Genomic DNA, 18,838 nt, shown 5'->3' with positions numbered 1-18,838 from the left:
AGAATTAAAGAGGAATAATAAAGAGAATAAAGAGTCCATAGCAAAAGAAGTACAGGGTTGGAAAAAAGTCCAAGAGAATAACAAAATTGTATTTAAGGATATAGTGGCACAACAGATGAAAGATCAAACTAAAGACACAATTATTAAAGTGATGAGGAAGAGAATATAGTGAGAGACTTACCGGATAAAAAGAAATGTATAATTATATTGAGGATGGAAGAGAAGTATAATACAAATTGGACAAAAATAAAGGAGGAGAAAGTAAATAAGATATTGGAAGTAGTTCAAGAAGATGGAACAGAAACAGGGAAAGAAATAGAAGAAATATATAGACTAGGGAAATACAATACAGATAAGACCAGACTAATTAAGATCAAATTCAGGTTACAAACTACAGCAGAGAATATCTTATAAAAAACAGGGAAACTAGCAAAGAGTGAACAATTTAAACAATATGCATAAAAAGAGAAATGAATAAATAGGAAAGAGAGGATGAGAAAGCAAAAAGACAAGAAGCTAAGGAAAAAAACGAGAAAAAAACAGAGACAGAAAAAGAGAAATTCTATTGGATAGTGACTATGAAAGTGAGAAAATGGTAAATAGCAGAGAAAAACGGAAGGGGAACAGAAAACACGATGGAAGTAGCAGAAAATTGAAAATGTCTTACACAAATATAGATGACTTAATAACAGGCTTGAACGAACTGAATGATTACCTGAAAGAAAAAGAACAGATATAATGGGAATTGTGGAGACAAAATTGAAAGGTCCACTACCACCCAACAGTGTAGGACATGATGCATATAATTGTTGGATTAGAAACAGGGGGGTAAAACAAGGGGGTAGAGTTATGTTCCTGACTAAGGATATAAATGTGAGGAATGTCACATATGAAAAAAATAGAGATGATTATAATGGAAGTGGAAGACAAAGATAGAAAGAGCAGAAAGGTTGTAATAAATTATGTGCCTCCTAAAACAGCCTCATGGGAAGAGAGAGAACATAAAAGTATGTTAGAAGACAAAAGGATAATATTAAATAAGATAATGGAAGATGGAGGAAAAATAGTTATGATGGGTGACTTTAATTGTAAAGAAGTTTTCTGGGAAGAGATGACAGTAAAGGGTGGAGACGACTCATGGGGAAATGTACTACTAGATATGATTATTGACCATATGATGACACAATGGATTCAAGAGAAGAACCATCAAGACTGGACCTAATAATCACATCAGAACCTGAAATAATGAAAAAGATTGAATATAAGACACCAATAAGTAAAAGTGACCACATATTGGTTGAAATGGAACTAAATGAGGATAAATACATAAAAAGAAATGAAAAATATAGAAAGGGAAGATTGATGTATGATTATCTTTTTTATTTTTAAGAGAATTCTTTCAAAAAGAAGACTGGGAAAGAATATACAAAGAGGAAACAACAGTGGAAGAGAAATGGAATATTTTGACAAGAATTTATAAAGGAGTGGAAAAGTATGTCCCAAGACAAAAACAAGAAAAAGAATATGTAAAGTGCTGGTACAACAAAAGTTGTAGGGAGTTAAAAGACAAAAGAGATAAAGCTTGGACAAAATTTAAAAAGGACAAAAGGCCTGAAAAATGGAAAATATATACTAGCTAAAGAAATTAATATGTACAAGTGTGCAGAGAAGAAAAAAGAAAAAAGAAAATACGAAAAAGATGTCATACAAAAATGTAAAGATAACCAAAACTATTTTACAGATTTGTAAATAACAAAGTAAGAAACAAACAAGATTTAGAGAAACTACAACAAGGAGTTGAATACACAGAGGAAATAGAAATGGCAGAAATTATGAACAAGCATTTTAAATCAGTGTTTACAAGAGAGAACATAAAAACCTAGTGATATCGAATGGAAGGAGAAAGTCCCCCCTATGAAAGAAATAGAAGTAACAAGGAATGAAATAATGAAACACTTGAGTAATCTTGATGTCAGAAAATCGCATGGACCAGATGAAATAGCAAACTGGATTTTGAGAGAATGCAGGAATGAACTGGCAGACAAAATACATAGCCTAATAAACAGTTCATTGAAAGAAGGAAAAGTTCCAAAAGATTGGAGAAGAGCAAATATAGTACCTATATATAAAGGGGGAAACAAAGAAGACCCTACAAACTATAGACCAGTCTCTCTAACAAGCATGATAGCAAAAATTTGTGAAAGAATTATCAAAAGTAGATGGGTAAGGCATTTAGAAAAAAATGTACTAAATCCAAGACAATTTGGATTCAGACAAGGACGATCATGCGTCACAAACTTAATATGTTTCTATTCAAGGCTAATAGATATAATACAAGAAAGAGATGGATGGGCTGATTGTGCATTTCTAGACCTAAAAAAAGCTTTTGACAAGGTGCCACATAAGAAGTTGCTTAAGAAATTAGAAACTACAGGAGTAAACTGTAGTAATACAGGGTAAACAGGAGTAATACAGGGTAAACTGCTGAAATGGATGGAAGACTTTTTGCAAGAAAGAAAAATGAGAGTGGTGATAAGAGACAAACACTCTAACTGGGATGAAGTGATAAGTGGTGTTCCACAAGGAACAGTGCTGGCCCCAATAATGTTTGCTATATATATTAATGATATGGATGAAGGAATTGAAAGTTATATGAGCTTCTTTGCGGATGATGCAAAACTGTTGAAAAAAGTGAACACTGAAGAAGATTGTGAATCACTATAGAGTGATCTCAATAAAGTATGGGAATGGAGTAGGAAGTGGGAGATGGAGTTCAATATTAAGAAGTGTAGTACAATGGAATTTGGAAAAAGCAAAAACAGAATAACAGGAGGATATAAATTGGGAGAAGGAATAAAAAAAGTAGAAAATGAGAAAGACCTGGGAGTCATTATTATAAATAATATGTCACCTGAGAAACATATAAACAAGATTTTTGGAGAAACTTATAATTTAATAAGAACAATCAAAGTGGCATTTACATACCTGGATGAAGAAATAGTGAAGAAAATACTAATCACTTTGATAAGACCAAGATTGGAATATGCAGCAACGATGTGGTCACCAAGTACAAAAAAAATGTATAACAAAACTTGAAAGAATACAAAGAGCAATTACAAAATTGGCACCAACACTCTCAAAACTATCATATGAAGAGAGACTAGCAAAACTTGAACTAGAGACATTAGAGCAACGAAGAGAGAGAGGAGATTTGATAACTATTTATAGAATCATGAAAGGCATAAAAACTATTGATAAGAGGATCTAATAAAATGGGATGGTAGAAATACAAGAGGACACGGAAAGAAAACCAAGACAGTTATAGAAGAGATCTGAAAAGGAACAACTTTCCCCACAGAGTAATAGACATTTGGAACAAGTTAGATGAAAAAGTGGTGTGTGCAAAAACAATACATGAATTTAAACAGTTTAGACAAAATGAAATATGAAGACGGGACACCAGGAGCATAGCTCCCCTTCTCGTAAAACACAACTAGGTAAATACACACATTCTTCCAGAATGCAAACTGGGAAAAATTTTACATGGAAGAGACAAAAGTGGAAGAGAAATGGGATATCTTGATGGATAATTACAATGAAGGGGTGAATAGGCACGTGCCAAGACAGAAGCTAGAGATAGTGTACATTAAATGCTGGTTCAACAAAAGATGCAGTGAGGCAAAAGATAGAAGGGACAGAGCTTGGAAAAGGTGGAGAAAAGATAAAAAACCTGGAAATGGCAAGTCTAAACTATAGAAATGAGTATGCTAAAGTGAGAAGAGAGGAAAAAAGGAACAATTAAAAGGATATTATAGATAAATGCAAAGAGCAACCCAAACTATTCTATTAAAAACAAGCAAGAAATGATGAAACTATGCCAAGGAAATATAGAATACACAGAAGATTTAGAAATGGCCGAAGTCATGAAAAATTACTTTAATTCTGTCTTCATTAGAGAGAAAATACAATATTGGAACAAAGGTAATGAAAGGCGATCTCCCTCCATGAGCAACATAACAATAGCACAAAAAGAAATATTAGAACACCTATCAAACCTTGACATAAGGAAATCACATGGCCTGGATGGAATTGCAAATTGGATTCTAAAAGAATGCAAAGAAGAACTAACGGACAAAATACATAAATTTCTCACTCAAAGAAGGAAAAATACCAAAAAGACTGGAAAAACGCTAACATTGTACCAATATATAAAGGAGGAAACAAGGAAGGACCAACTAACTATAGGCCAGTCTCACTAACAAGCACTATAGCCAAAATTTGTGAGAAAATCATCAAGAATAGATGGGAAAAAACACCTGGAAGACAACAATATAATAAACACAAGAAAATTTGGGTTCAGACAAGGAAGATCATGCACCACAAACTTAATATGCTTCTACTCAAGATTAATAGACATAGTGCAAGAAAGGAATGGAAGGGCTGACTGTGCCTTCCTGGACTTACAAAATGCTTTTGACAAAGTACCACACAAAAAAATATCAAAGAAACTCAAACATATACGAGGGATACAAGGGAACCTACTAAAATGGATGGAGGACTTCCTGATTGGTAGAAAGATGAGAGTAGTGCTCAGAGAAAAATATTCAGATTGGAAGGATCTGTACCAGTGCCAATAATGTTTGCTATTTATGTGAATGACATGGATGAGGATGTGAAATGTTACACGAGTTTCTTTGCTGCTGATGATGCCAAACTGTTAATGAAAGTAAAAACTGAAGAGGATTGTGAATCACTGCAGGAAGACCTGAATAAAGTATGGAACTGGAGTCAGAAATGGGAAGTGGACTTCAATATTAAGAAGTGTAGCATAATGGAGTTTGGTAAAAGCAAAAACAGAATATCAGGACAATATAAAATTGGAACCAAGGAGGTAAAGAAGGAGGGATCCGAAAAAGATCTGGGTGTAATCATCTCAAACGACTTGTCATATGACAAACAGATAAACAAAATTGCTGGAGAATCCTACAACTTGTTAAGATCAATAAAAGTGGCTTTTACATATTTGGATGAAGAAATGATTAAAAAAATATTGGTCACACTGATAAGGCCTAGACAAGTATATGCGGTGACATTGTGGTCATCCAGTACCAAAAAGAATATAAAGAGAATAGAAAGAATCCAGAGAGCAGCAACAAAAATGGCACCTGCACTCGCAAACTTGTCATATGAGGAGAGATTGAATAAACTAGATTTACTGACTCTGGAGCAAAGAAGAGAGAGAGGTGACTACTGACCATCTACAGAATCATGAAAGGCACAGAGATACTTGATAGAGAGGACTTGTTAAACTGGGGCAGGAGAAGCACAAGAGGAGATGGAGAGAAAATCAAAATACATAGCTACAGAAGAGATCTGAAGAAAAACAGTTTTCCACAGAGTGGTAAACAGTTGGAACAAACTGGACAAGGAAATAGTGTGCACAAAAACCATTCATGAGTTTAAAAGCAAACTAGACACTGTGAGATACAAAGGCGGGACACCACGAGCGTAGCTCCCCTTCCCGCAAAATACAACTAGGTAAATACACACACACACACACATATATATATATATATATATATGAAAAGGTATTGTGCCAGTTTTTTCAAGACATGAACCTTACACATAGAATGCACTGCATTGCTAAGCTACACACAGGTACTACATATCTGTGGGAAAGAATGAAGGAGGACACCATATGTGTATGCCTATACATGGGTACTTGTACATTTGTTTAACAGAAGAACTTACTTGATTTGCAGTTTGTAATGGGAGAAAGCCTTTTCACTACATCAAGGTTCTGCTAAATCAATTCCTGTTATATCATGATTCTACTGGATTGAAAGCTGTGTTGGGCCAAATTTATCAATCATCATCTTTTTCACAGTAAACTATCTTGCAGTCATCCTTTTTTGACTTATTTTCATCTTCTTTAGAAGATGACTCCTTTCCTTTTATATCACCAACTAGTTCAGTTTTAGCATAACTATCTTCTACTTTCACTTCTGTTTTTACTGTCTTGTAACAATGAATTGGTATTTCTTCATAAATATTTCCATGTTCTAAATCATCACTCATTTTCAGTTGGCACTTCATTTCCATTTCTTTCCTTTTCACCTTTTTTTCCTTTTTCATTTCTGTACTATACTCAAACTTTTCTGGCATGTCTTCCATTCCAACCCTGTCTTGGACATGTTTCCCTTCCTTTGAAGTTTTCTTTTCTACTTTATGCTCTTCCTTCATTTCCTGATGACTATGAGTAATTCCTGTTTTAGAAAAATTTGACCTGTGATGAACCTCTACTGTTATTTGATGACTATTATTAAAATCATGCTTATCATTGCTTTCTAATGGCCTTATGTTCTTTACATGATGAGGATATACCTTACCTTCATTAACTGAATTTTTCAGCTGAAAGTCTGTAATGTCCTGTACAGGATAAATGCACTTTCTCAGATTTTCTGTAGGTTTGTTCTTTACAGCAATGCTTTCCTTTCCATCTTGAATTACCAAGGTGCCACTTCCTGATGCTTGGCCAATAATTCTGCTATCCTTTTCATTATCAAAATCTTTATGCCACTGGTGACTCAAATCTCCTACATCACAAGCTGTTTTCTGTATGAATAAATAAACAAGAGCACAGATAAATATATCAGAGTATTTACCCATGTTCACCTAATCATATTTCTACATGACTGACATTTGTTACTCAAAGAGTATCTTCTGCATTTAACCTCTTCAACACAAGTGAAATATTCACATGCACATCAGGCTGCCTGATGTACAATGATGCATCACAATTGATGCATAAATATATATATATATATATATATATATATATATATAATAATTTACTGCTGTTATACTCATTCTCTTTTACCCTGAATAAATATAATGTCAGAGAAAACATGATCAAGCCTGATGCCAATATACTTGTAAAACCCACTCATGGCTCCTCATGATACATACATAGGTGTCATTGTATTCAAGAGGATAAGTATATAATAGGTTGCCATCTTCAATTAGTTAAAGATATAATAAAGTTCAAGAACACCTCTGATTAACAATATGTGAAAGAGACCAACAGTGGGTAGTGGTGGTCATGCAAGACAGATGTTTAAGAGAATAATTTTCCTACTATTCAACTACCCAACCACACACAAAAACCCTCACCTCCATCTGAAGCTGTTGTCATTAACAAAGCAAGAAATACTACAGGCACAACCACCAACCCTTGTGGGACTTTATTGGTCACTGCCCTCCATCCTGACATCTCATCCTTTACTACTGTTCTCATGTAGACTTAGAGCCAACAAAAGTGGTGTCACCTTGCCTGGAAAGGTGGCTGTACTAAATGAGGTAACTGATGCCTGCCATGGTTGGACTTCCTATTGAGGTCATTCACTGGTAATGCAGAATTACAATCCAACTTGTTTAATGTGTGAAGATTAATCATTATCCCTACAATAATTATAATGTAAAATTGGACTGTATTGTTACATGTATAATAATTAAATGCATCCAATTGTATTGTTCACCATGTTCAAAATAAGAATTAGCAAGTAAATGAACTGACTAAATGAACCAAGTGATAAAATAATTACAAATCTTGTACTATAATTTGATATTCAGAAATTTCTTCTTGGCAAAAAGAACATTATCTTTGCAAGATATTTCCACTTTACAAGGGGAAAAGGGGACAAGTGTGATTGTAGTAGTTTCAGAGGGATCAGCTTGTTAAGTGTAGTTGGGAAGGCTTATGGGAGGGTCTTGATTGAGAGGATTAGGAGAGGAACAGAGGGAGTAATTGGTGAGGAACAATGTGGGTTTAGGACAGGTAGGGGTTGTGTAGATCAGATTTTTGTGGTAAGACAGGCATGTGAGAAAGCTATAGGAAAAGGTAAGGATGTTTTTTGGGCCTTTTATGGATTTGGAAAAGGCTTATGACAATAGACAGGCAGGCAATGTGGGAGGTAGTGCAGATATATGGGATAGGAGGAAAGCTTTTAGCTGTCAAGAGTCTTTACAAGAGTAGTAGAGTGTGTCAGGATTAGAAATGGAGAGAGTGAGCGGTTTGAGGTAAAGGTGAGACTTTGTCAGGGATGTGTTATGTTGCCCTGACTGTTCAATTTATCCATGGATGGGGTGGTGCGAGAGGTAAATGCAAAGATATTGGGCCAGGGACTCGAGATGGCTAAAGAAAACGGAGAAAAGTGGGAGATAAGCCAGCTGTTGTTTGCAGACAACACTGCGCTTGTAGCAGGATCAGAGAAGGGATTGAGGAAGTTAGTGACAGAGTTTGGGGAAGGTGTGCAAAAGATGGAAGTTGAAGATAAATTTGGATAAAAGTAAGGTGATGAGATGTACAAGAGAAAGTGGCAGCAGACTGGAGGTGAGTATTAAGGGAGAGAGACTGGAGGAAGTGGATAATTTCAGATACTTGGGTGTGAATGTGGCAGGAAAGGGAGGAGTGGAGGAGGTAAAATGTAGACTAAGAGAAGCAAGTGTTGTATTATTGCTATTGCTTTGTACTATCATTACCATTGCTATTGCGCATGTCGACGCTCACGCCTATGTTGACTGATCTTACATAACAATAAACAAGTGTTACGAGCTTCACACGCGTATCATTCACCCGACATGGTGGCAGCGGGTGGTTTTTCGACTATTTACGCAATTAATAGTCGAATACCGAGAAACCACGTCTCGTAAGACACGCTATAAACTTCAGTGAACATCCTCAATTGGGAAAATCACGAAGGAAAATAGCCGTTGTGGACAGAAAATCGTGTGAAAATCGTGCCCTACTATCAAGTTCGGAGCAAGTGCGAGCAAGTGGTTTTTCGACTATTTACGCGATTAATAGTCGAATACCGAGAAACCACGTCTCGAGAGATATGCTCTAAACTTCAGTGAACATCCTCAATTGGGAAAATCACGAAGAAAAACTACCATAGTGGACTAGAAGTGCGTGTGTAACTTGTACCAGACTACCGAGTTCGGTGAAGGAGCGTGCCCTTCCCTCAGTGTTACATAAGTTTCCCCTCTTGCTTACGTAAACGCCCACGACGGACGATCGCAAATCGTTCGTATCGGTACTACTGACAGTGTTACGCTACTCCAGACTAATCGTGAACAGTGTAGGCATATTTCCTACTACTGACGACGAAAGTTCGGACACAGTGAATGCCATATTTTCTTAATTTAACTTCCGAAACCGTAGAGAGTTCCGCCCTGGCGTTTGACGGCGTAGACGACATCCATAGCAGTGACCGTCTTCCTCTTGACGTGTTCCGTGTAGGTGACAGCGTCGCGGATAACGTTCTCGAGGAAGACTAGTCTACGATGTCTGCATACCAGATTCCAGCACCCCCACCCATGTCTCTGAAAGGGGACGTGGTGGAGAACTGGAAGGATTTTGAGAACTCGTGGCATTACTATACTATTGCCACCGATCTGCAGTTGAAATTGAAAAACGATGATGGAACAGATAACACTAAGGGAATGGAGAAAGTCGCTGCAACGCTTTGTACTGTCATGGGACCTGAGTGCAAAAAAGTTATGAATTCTCTTCCTTCGCTGACTGAACAAGACAAGAAGAATCCTGCTAGAATCATTGAAGAGTTGCAGAAGCAGTTCGTGCCCCAGAGACACGTTCTGTATGAACGGTTTCTCTTCCACTCCGCCACGCAGAGGAGCAACGAATCAGTGGATGAGTATGTGCTCCGTCTTCGTCAGTTGAGTGAGTCATGTGAACTCGGCGCAGTGAAAGACTCACTCATCCGTGACAGACTCGTCGTAGGGACCACGGATGAAGCAGGGAGAGAAAGACTACTCCGTGAACGGCCTGTCCCAGACCTCAACAGAGTGATCGAAAGCCTCAAAGCAGCAGAAATCTCCAGAACACATAAACAAGTAATTACAGGTAAGGTGCAAGCCGCAGTTGAGTACACAAACAAGCGGAAAGGTGCCAATACATCTTCAACGAGGAAACTTGTGCACCAAAGACACCTCAAAGAAGATGTATGGAAACCACCGAAACCGAAACAGACAGGAAAGAAGAGAGGTGAATCTCCTTTCAAAGCATCTGGGCTTAGCCCGCCCAGGTGTAGATGGTGTGGGAACACAGATAGACATTTCAGAAAAAACTGCCCAGCCAGAAATTCCAAATGTCACATATGCGCACGTGTTGGCCATTATGCTTCGGCTTGCATAAGGTCAACATCAATCCAAGAGATTGAAGAAGATGATTGTGATGAAGTAGATAATTCTTTTATGTTAGGGGAAGTCAAATCTGCTAGTGAGAATTTTTGGTCAGTTGATGTGACAATTGTTAGTGACAAAACACCTTGGCTTAAGAAGTGTAACCTCGCAAAAGCAGATAGTGACTTCCGAGGACCAGGGGAAGTCAATCTCAATCACCTTATTAAAGGGAAAATTGTAGATGCTGTACTTGAATTAGGTGGTAGGAGACATATAGAAAATGTGTATGTTATGACAGGTCAGAGTAATAATCTTTTGTCGAAATCAGCTATAGAAGCTCTCAAACTGCTGAAACCTGCTAAAGAGGTGTATAACATAGACAAGGCAGTGAACTTCAAGGAAGAATTTCCCAAGCTTTTCGGCGGACTAGGGTTACTCAAATCTACATACAGAATTTCTTTGCACAAAGATGCTATTCCTCATTGCCTGTATACCCCAAGACGGGTACCCCATCCTCTGCTACCAAAAGTAAAGAAACTACAGTCCATGGTCCACCAAAAAGTCATTTCCCCTGTAACTGTACCTACAGAGTGGTGCTCAGGGATGGTTAACGTTGTTAAACCCAATGGTGATATGAGAATTTGTGTGGATCTGACACCTCTGAATAAAGCCGTGAAGAGGGAAGTACACCCTATGGCCAGTGTAGACGAGAATCTTGCCAAGTTAAGAGGTAGTAAAGTTTTTACAAAACTTGATGCCAACTCTGGATTCTGGCAGATACCACTTGATGAAGAATCAAGGTTGCTGACAACCTTTGTGACTCCATTTGGGCGCTATTGCTTCAATCGTTTGCCTTTCGGCATTAGCTCCGCCCCAGAAATCTTCCAAAGGACCATGTCTACCATACTGGAAGGTTTAGAAGGAGTTGTTTGCCACATGGATGATATCCTCATCCATGGGCCCACACGCTCATCGAAGCAACACCGCTCGTCGTCGCGCGACCAAGAAGAAGAGGATTTACGACGAAAAAGGAAAACCTGGTTTGTACTGTAGGGGTGGGGAGTGAACGTGAGTGCCCGAAATGGTATCTATGCAGTGCTAGTTAATTGTGTTAACTCGAAATTAGCAAAAATGAATGAAAACGACTCGAAAGCCAGTTGCGAATCAGAGCCATCTGGCGGCAATCCACTGAACCGCGATGTAAACAATCAACAAAGCACGTGTTATGACAATGATTTCTTAGGGTTTGGTAAGTACGAAAGAAAGAACTTAAGTAGATTATTAGAGATAGAGAGAGAGATGAGCAAAAATAGGACTCGGTGGGAAAATGAAATCATGGACTTAAGAAAAGAGGTCATTGGTTTAATTGATTGTTTATCTAAGACTAACCATGAAATTTCTGACCTGAGAAAAGCTAACTTGGATCTTACAAACGAAATTAAAGAAATGAAAAGAGACATAAATGAACTGAAGAATGATAATGAAAAGAAGAAAACTAATGATAATAACAATAGCGAAAATCTAAAGCAGGAAGTGAACAACAAATTACAAGAATTGACACAAAAGATCGAAGAAAACTTAGGTGGGGACAGTATCCAGGAAATTAAGAAGTGGAAAGAAAATATTGAAAATAAAGAAATTGCTTTCAAAGAAATAGTCAAGCAGCAAATGCAAGATAATGCAAAAGACACAATCATTCAAGTGATTAACAAAAAAGCAAATTGGGTCAGGGACACAGTAGATAGGAAGAAATGTATTGTGGTTTATGGGCTTAAAGAAAAACAAGGACTGGCGAGGTACATGAGAGAAAAAGAAGAAAAAGAGACAGCAGTAGAAATCCTTAATGAAATTCAGGGGGGAGACAGTGATTCAGGCACAGACTTAGAAGAGACTTACAGAATTGGTCGCTATACTAAGGATAGGAATCGACCTCTAAAGATAAAACTAAGGTCACAATTGGTAGTAGAAGACATATTTGAAAAAGTAGGTAACTTGGCAAAGAGTGAAAAATACAATAAGATATGGATAAAAAGAGAAATGAGTACTGAGGAATTAGAAAAAGAAAGGGCACTAAGAGAAGAAGCAAAGGAAAAAAACTTGAAAAGATCGGAGACAGAATGCAAAGAATTCCAGTGGAGAGTAATAGACTTGAGATTAAGACAATGGCGCTTCAAAACGAACAAAACAAGGGAAGAAGAAACCAGGGAGAAGGAAGAAAATTAAAAGTGGCCTATACCAACATTGACGGACTAATTTCGGGACTGAACGAACTCAATGATTATCTGTTAGAAGCAAAACCAGACATAATGGGAATTGTAGAGACTAAACTAAGAGGTGAAATACCATCCACTGTTATCGGACAAGGTTTATACAACTACTGGATAAAAAACAGGGACAAGAAACAGGGAGGGGGAATCATGTTCTTGGCCAAGAAAGACCTAAAGGTGACAAAAATTGCAGAGGGCAAAGGTAATGCTGAATTGATCATGATAAAAGTCGAAGGCAAGAATATGAAAAGTAGAAAGTTTGTGGTGACTTATGTGCCTCCAAAAACAAGCGCTTGGAAAGAAATCGAACATACAAAAATGCTAGATGACACAAGAAAATCACTCAATGAGATACTAATGGGTAAGGGTAATCTGGTAGTTATGGGGGACTTCAATTGCAAAGAAATTTGTTGGGACAGCATGACAGTGCAAGGAGGAGATGACACGTGGGGCAATGTACTGCTAGATATGACCATGGAGTACACAATGACCCAATGGGTCCGTGAAAACACAAGGTACAGAAATAATGAAGAGCCATCGAAACTAGATCTAATATTTACAACAGAGCCTGAAATAGTGCATAAAGTCCAGTATGAGACACCAATTGGAAAGAGTGACCATGTACTCATTGAAACTATACTAAAGGAAGAAATAGACATAGAGAGGAACGAAAAGCATAGGAAAGGAAGACTGAGGTACAACAAAACAGACTTTACAAAACTAAAGACATTCTTCCGGAATGCAAACTGGGAAATATTTTACAGGGAAGAAACAGCAGTGGAAGAGAAATGGAATATATTGATGGAAAACTACAATGAAGGGGTAAACAGGCATGTACCAAGACAAAAGCGAGAGAGAGAGTACATTAAATGTTGGTTCAACAAAAGATGCAGTGAGGCAAAAGACAGAAGGGACAAAGCTTGGAAAAAGTGGAGAAAAGACAAAAAACAAAGCAAATGGCAAATTTATGTTAACTATAGAAATGAGTATGTTAATGTGAGAAGAGAGGAGAAAAGGAACCATGAGAAGGATATTATAGACAAATGCAAAGAGCAACCCAAACTATTCTATCGGTATGTGAATGGTAAACTTAAAAACAAACAGGAATTGGTGAAACTATGCCAAGGAAACATAGAATACACGGAAGATTTAGAGATGGCCGAAGTCATGAACAATCACTTTAAATCTGTTTTCACCAGAGAGAAAATACCAAATTGTGACATAGACAAAAACAAGAAATCTCCCCTCATGAATGAGTTTACAGCATCACTAAAGGAAATATCAGAACATTTATCAAGGCTGGATGTCAGAAAATCACATGGCCCGGACGGTATTGCAAATTGGATTCTAAAGGAGTGCAAAGAAGAACTAACAGACAAAATACACATCTTGATAAACAGCTCACTCAAAGAAGGAAAGATACCCGAGGACTGGAAAAACGCTAACATTGTACCAATACACAAAGGAGGAAACAAAGAAGAACCCACCAACTATAGGCCAGTATCACTAACAAGCACCATAGCCAAAATTTGTGAGAAAATAATCAAGAATAGATGGGTAAAACATCTGGAAGACAATGACATATTAAACCCAAGACAATTCGGATTCAGACAAGGAAGATCATGCTCCACAAACTTAATATGCTTTTACTCAAGACTAATAGACATAGTGCAAGAAAGAAATGGATGGGCTGATTGTGCATTCCTAGACTTGCAAAAAGCCTTTGACAAAGTACCACACAGAAAACTACTAAAAAAACTGGAACACAGAGGAGGAATACAGGGAAACCTACTAAAATGGATAGAGGACTTTCTGACTGGTAGAAAGATGAGAGTAGTGCTCAGAGAAAAATATTCAGACTGGAAAGAGGTGATCAGTGGAGTACCGCAAGGATCTGTGCTGGCACCAATAATGTTTGCTATCTATATGAATGACATGGATGAGGACGTGAACTGCTACATGAGCTTCTTTGCCGATGACGCCAAACTGCTAAGGAAAATAGAAACTGATGAGGACTGTGAAGCACTGCAAGCAGACCTAAATAGGGTATGGAACTGGAGTCAGAAATGGGAAGTGGACTTTAATACGAAGAAGTGTAGCATAATGGAGTTTGGAAAAAGCAAAAACAGAATATCAGGAAAATATACAATTGGAACCAAAGAAGTAAAGAAAGTAGGATCCGAAAAAGATTTGGGAGTAATTATCACGAACGACTTGTCCTATGATATACAGATTAACAAAATTGTCGGGGAGACTTACAACTTGCTAAGATCAATAAAAGTGGCGTTTACATACTTGGACGAAGACATGATGAAAAAAATATTGGTTACATTGATAAGGCCTAGATTAGAGTATGCAGCGACATTGTGGTCCCCCAGTACCAAAAAGAATATAAAGAAAATAGAAAGAATCCAAAGAGCAGCTACAAAAATGGCACCTGCACTTGCAAACCTATCATACGAAGAGAGATTGGCTAAACTGGAGTTACCGACACTGGAGCAAAGAAGAGAGAGAGGTGACCTATTGACCATCTACAGAATCATGAAAGGCACAGAGGTACTCGATAGTGAGAACTTACTTAACTGGGACAAAAGAAACACAAGAGGACATGGAAAGAAAATAAAAAAACATAGCTATAGAAGAGAACTGAAGAAAAACAGTTTTCCTCATAGAGTTTTGGACACTTGGAACAAACTGGACAATGGAATAGTATGCGCAAAAACCATTCATGAGTTTAAAAACAAACTAGACACTGCAAGATACAAAGGCGGGACATCACGAGCATAGCTCCCCTTCCCGCAAAATACAACTAGGTAAATACAACTAGGTAAAATACAGGAGATTCATGACAATCGAGTTCGAGAAGTGTTATGTCGACTACAGGGAGCAGGAATCACCCTAAACGACAAATGTGAGTTTTCAAAAGGACACATGAAATTCCTGGGCCACATCATTTCAGAGAAAGGCATTGAAGCAGATCCAGGAAAAACCAAAGCTGTCCAAGATTTCCCAAGACCCAAAAACGTAACTGAACTGCAAAGGTTCAACGGTATGGTAAATCAGCTCGCCAAGTTCATTCCTGACCTAGCCGATGTAAATGAACCACTTCGCCAGCTTCTAAGGAAGAGTCAACAATGGTTCTGGGACCAACCACAAGAAACTGCATTTCAAACTATCAAACAGAAACTTGTGTCCACAGAGATCCTAGCCCATTACGACCCAAACAAGAAATGCATTATTGCTGCAGATGCTTGTCAAGATGGTCTTGGCGCTGTTCTTATACAAATGGATGACACAGGGCACCGTCGTCCTATTGCTTATGCTTCAAGATCACTCAGTGACACTGAGAAGAGGTATGCAGTTATTGAAAAAGAAGCTTTAGCAGCTACTTGGGCTTGTGAAAAGTTTAGGGACTACGTTTTAGGAACAGTCTTCAAGCTTGAAACAGATCACCGCCCTTTAGTGCCTTTGCTCTCAAGTACTGATTTGTCAAAACTTCCATCTAGAATTCTTCGCTTCCGTCTCCGACTAGCAAGATATTCACCAGAAGTGACATATGTACAAGGCGTTCATCAGAAAACAGCTGATGCTCTATCGCGAGCTCCTACAAGTCTTCCTACAAAAGCTGATCTAGAGCTTATAGAAGAAGTGGAAGAAAGTCAAGAAGGTAATTTTAAAATTATCCCAGCTACAGAACGACGCCTGGGAGAGATCAAAGCAGCTCAACAAGCAGATGCCATCTGCAAACAAGTACAAGCTTATTGTCTAGATGGGTGGCCTTCAATAATGCCTTCTCAGCCACTCTTGAAACCATACTGGGAGAAGAAACAGCATTTGACAGTCAACCAAGGACTACTAATGTTTAACAACCGCATTGTTGTTCCAACCTCCCTACAGCTGGATATTCTCAATGCTTTACATGAAGGTCATTTAGGAATTACTAAGTGCCAAGGAAGAGCAAGTTACTCAGTTTGGTGGCCTCTCATCACAAAGCAGATAGAATCTATGGTTAACAAGTGCCATATTTGCGCTAAGCTACGACCTGAACCAAAGGAATCTCTCTTACCGATGTCCTTTCCAGACAAACCTTGGAGCCGAATCGGTACAGATCTTTTTGAATTAGAGGGTAAGTCATACATCATTGCAGTTGATTATTCCAGTAGATGGTTTGAGTTCAGAGAACTGAAGAATACCACAACTATTGCAGTCACAACAGCTCTTGCAGATATTTTCTCCATACATGGAATTCCTGAAACTGTTGTATCTGATAATGGACCTCAGTACTCCAGCCAAGAGTTCAAAGAATTTGCTAAGTGTTGGGGGTTTACCCATGTTACCTCATCACCCCTACACCCACAAGCAAATGGGGAGGCAGAACGGGCAGTCCAGACAGCTAAAAACATCCTTAAAAAGAACGCTAACCCTTATTTAGGACTACTTGCCTATCGTTCAGCTCCACTTAGAAATGGTTTGACCCCAAGTGAAATACTGATGAGTAGAAAACTAAGAACAAAATTGCCAGTACTCCCTGATACGTTGAGACCAAAGGGATATGACCAAGATGACCTACTAGAAAAAGAGGAACTCTATAGAGAGAAATACTCTAAGAACTACAACAACCACCATCGTATCCAGACATTGCCAGCTCTTCAAGCAGGCGATAAGGTATACATACGAGACCAAGAAGGTTATGGAGAAGTAACACAGAGACTGACTCAACCGAGATCATACAAAGTCCTGACTGATGCAGGTTCCACAATAAGAAGAAACAGACACTCTCTCATACACACAGGTGAACACAGTAAATTGCCTAACACTGAACCCAAAGAAGGGACTCCCACCCTGCTCGGTTCTTCTGATAATTCCATCCATGTCAGTGATATTCCTAAAGGTGCATCTACTTCTGTTGTTTGTCCTAGCACTAAACCTAGTGTACCTAGCCCATCACAAATTGAAGTTAGAAGGTCCGGCAGAGTGCCTAAACCCAATGTACAACCAGAAATGGTTTACTACTAAGTGTATGTTATGTATCACAAATAATAGTATCTAATTTTGTACTTAATTCTAAAGGTTTACTCTAGTTGATATGTCATCACTATGCTTTCTTTTGCAGCCCTTTGGGGAATTACTAACTGTTACTTACTGATAAGTTTATTTTGAGATTTTGTAAACTTGAAGGGGGATGTTGTATTATTGCTATTGCTTTGTACTATCATTACCATTGCTATTGCGCATGTCGACGCTCACGCCTATGTTGACTGATCTTACATAACAATAAACAAGTGTACGAGCTTCACACGCGTATCATTCACCCGACAACAAGTAAATGCCTTGGTGGATTAAAAAGTGTAATGAGAAATAGACATTTGGGAATGGATGTTAATAGGAGATTATATTTACCTAGTTGTATTTTGCAGGAAGGGGAGCTATGCTCGTGGTGTCCTGCATTGTATCTTGCAGTGTCTAGTTTTCTCTTAAACTCATGAATGGTTTTTGCGCACACTATTTCAATGTCCAGTTTGTTCCAAGTGTCCACCACTCTGTGGAAAACAGTTTTTCTTCAGATCTCTTCTGTAGTTATGTTTTTTATTTTCTTTCCATGTCCTCTTTTGCTTCTCTTGTCCCAGTTCAACAAGTCCTCTCTATCGAGTATTTCTGTGCCTTTCATGATTCTGTAGATGGTCAGTAGGTCACCTCTGTCTCTTCTTTGCTCCAGAGTCAGTAACTCCAGTTTAGCCAATCTCTACTCATATGACAAGTTTGCAAGTGGTGCCATTTTTGTTGCTGCTCTCTGGATTTTCTATTTTCTTTATATTCTTTTTGGTACTGGCCACAATGTCACCACATATTCTAGTCTAGGCCTTATCAGTGTGACCAATATTTTTTTCAATAATTTCTTCATCCAAATATGTAAATGCCACTTTTATTGATCTTTGTGGTAAGACAGATATGTGAGAAAGCTATAGGAAAGGGGAAGGATGTTTTTTGGGCTTTTATGGATCTGGAAAAAGCTTATGATAGGGTAGACAGAAAGGCACTGTGGGAGGTTATGCAGATTTATGGAATAGGAGGAAAGCTTTTGGGAGCTGTCAAGAGTTTTTATAATAGTAGTAGAGCATGTGTTAGGATTAGAAATGGAGAGAGTGAGTGGTTTGAAGTAAAGGTGGGACTTCGTCAAGGATGCGTTGTCGCCCTGGCTGTTCAACTTATACATGGATGGAGTGGTGCGAGAGGTGAATGCTAGGGTAGTGAGTCAGGGATTGGAGATGGTTAAAGAAAATGGAGAAAAGTGGGAGGTGAGCCAGCTGTTGTTTGCGGACGACACTGCGCTTGTGGCAGGGTCAGAGGAGGGATTGAGGAAGCTGGTG

General features: G+C 38.2%; 1 protein-coding gene across 1 annotated transcript in view; it reads right to left on the bottom strand.

Annotated features, from left to right (window-relative positions):
- Nucleotides 1-5,864: 5,864 nt before the first annotated feature.
- Nucleotides 5,865-18,838, bottom strand: part of LOC143032333 (uncharacterized) — an 85,762-nt gene continuing 72,788 nt past the window's right edge. The window contains exons 5-6 of the mRNA XM_076196888.1: nucleotides 6,390-6,615; nucleotides 5,865-6,266 (exon numbers count right to left, since the gene is read on the bottom strand). Coding sequence (XP_076053003.1) covers nucleotides 5,866-6,266; nucleotides 6,390-6,615 — 627 coding nt within the window. The 3' untranslated portion in view covers nucleotide 5,865. The remainder of the gene's footprint in view (nucleotides 6,267-6,389; nucleotides 6,616-18,838) is intronic.

Source organism: Oratosquilla oratoria, chromosome 13, assembly GCF_046742065.1.
Source record: "Oratosquilla oratoria isolate Oo_2021 chromosome 13, ASM4674206v1, whole genome shotgun sequence".
NCBI lineage: Eukaryota > Metazoa > Arthropoda > Malacostraca > Stomatopoda > Squillidae > Oratosquilla > Oratosquilla oratoria.
The sequence above is the reverse complement of the archived record's forward strand: the minus strand, read 5'-3'. Positions and strand labels throughout refer to the sequence as shown.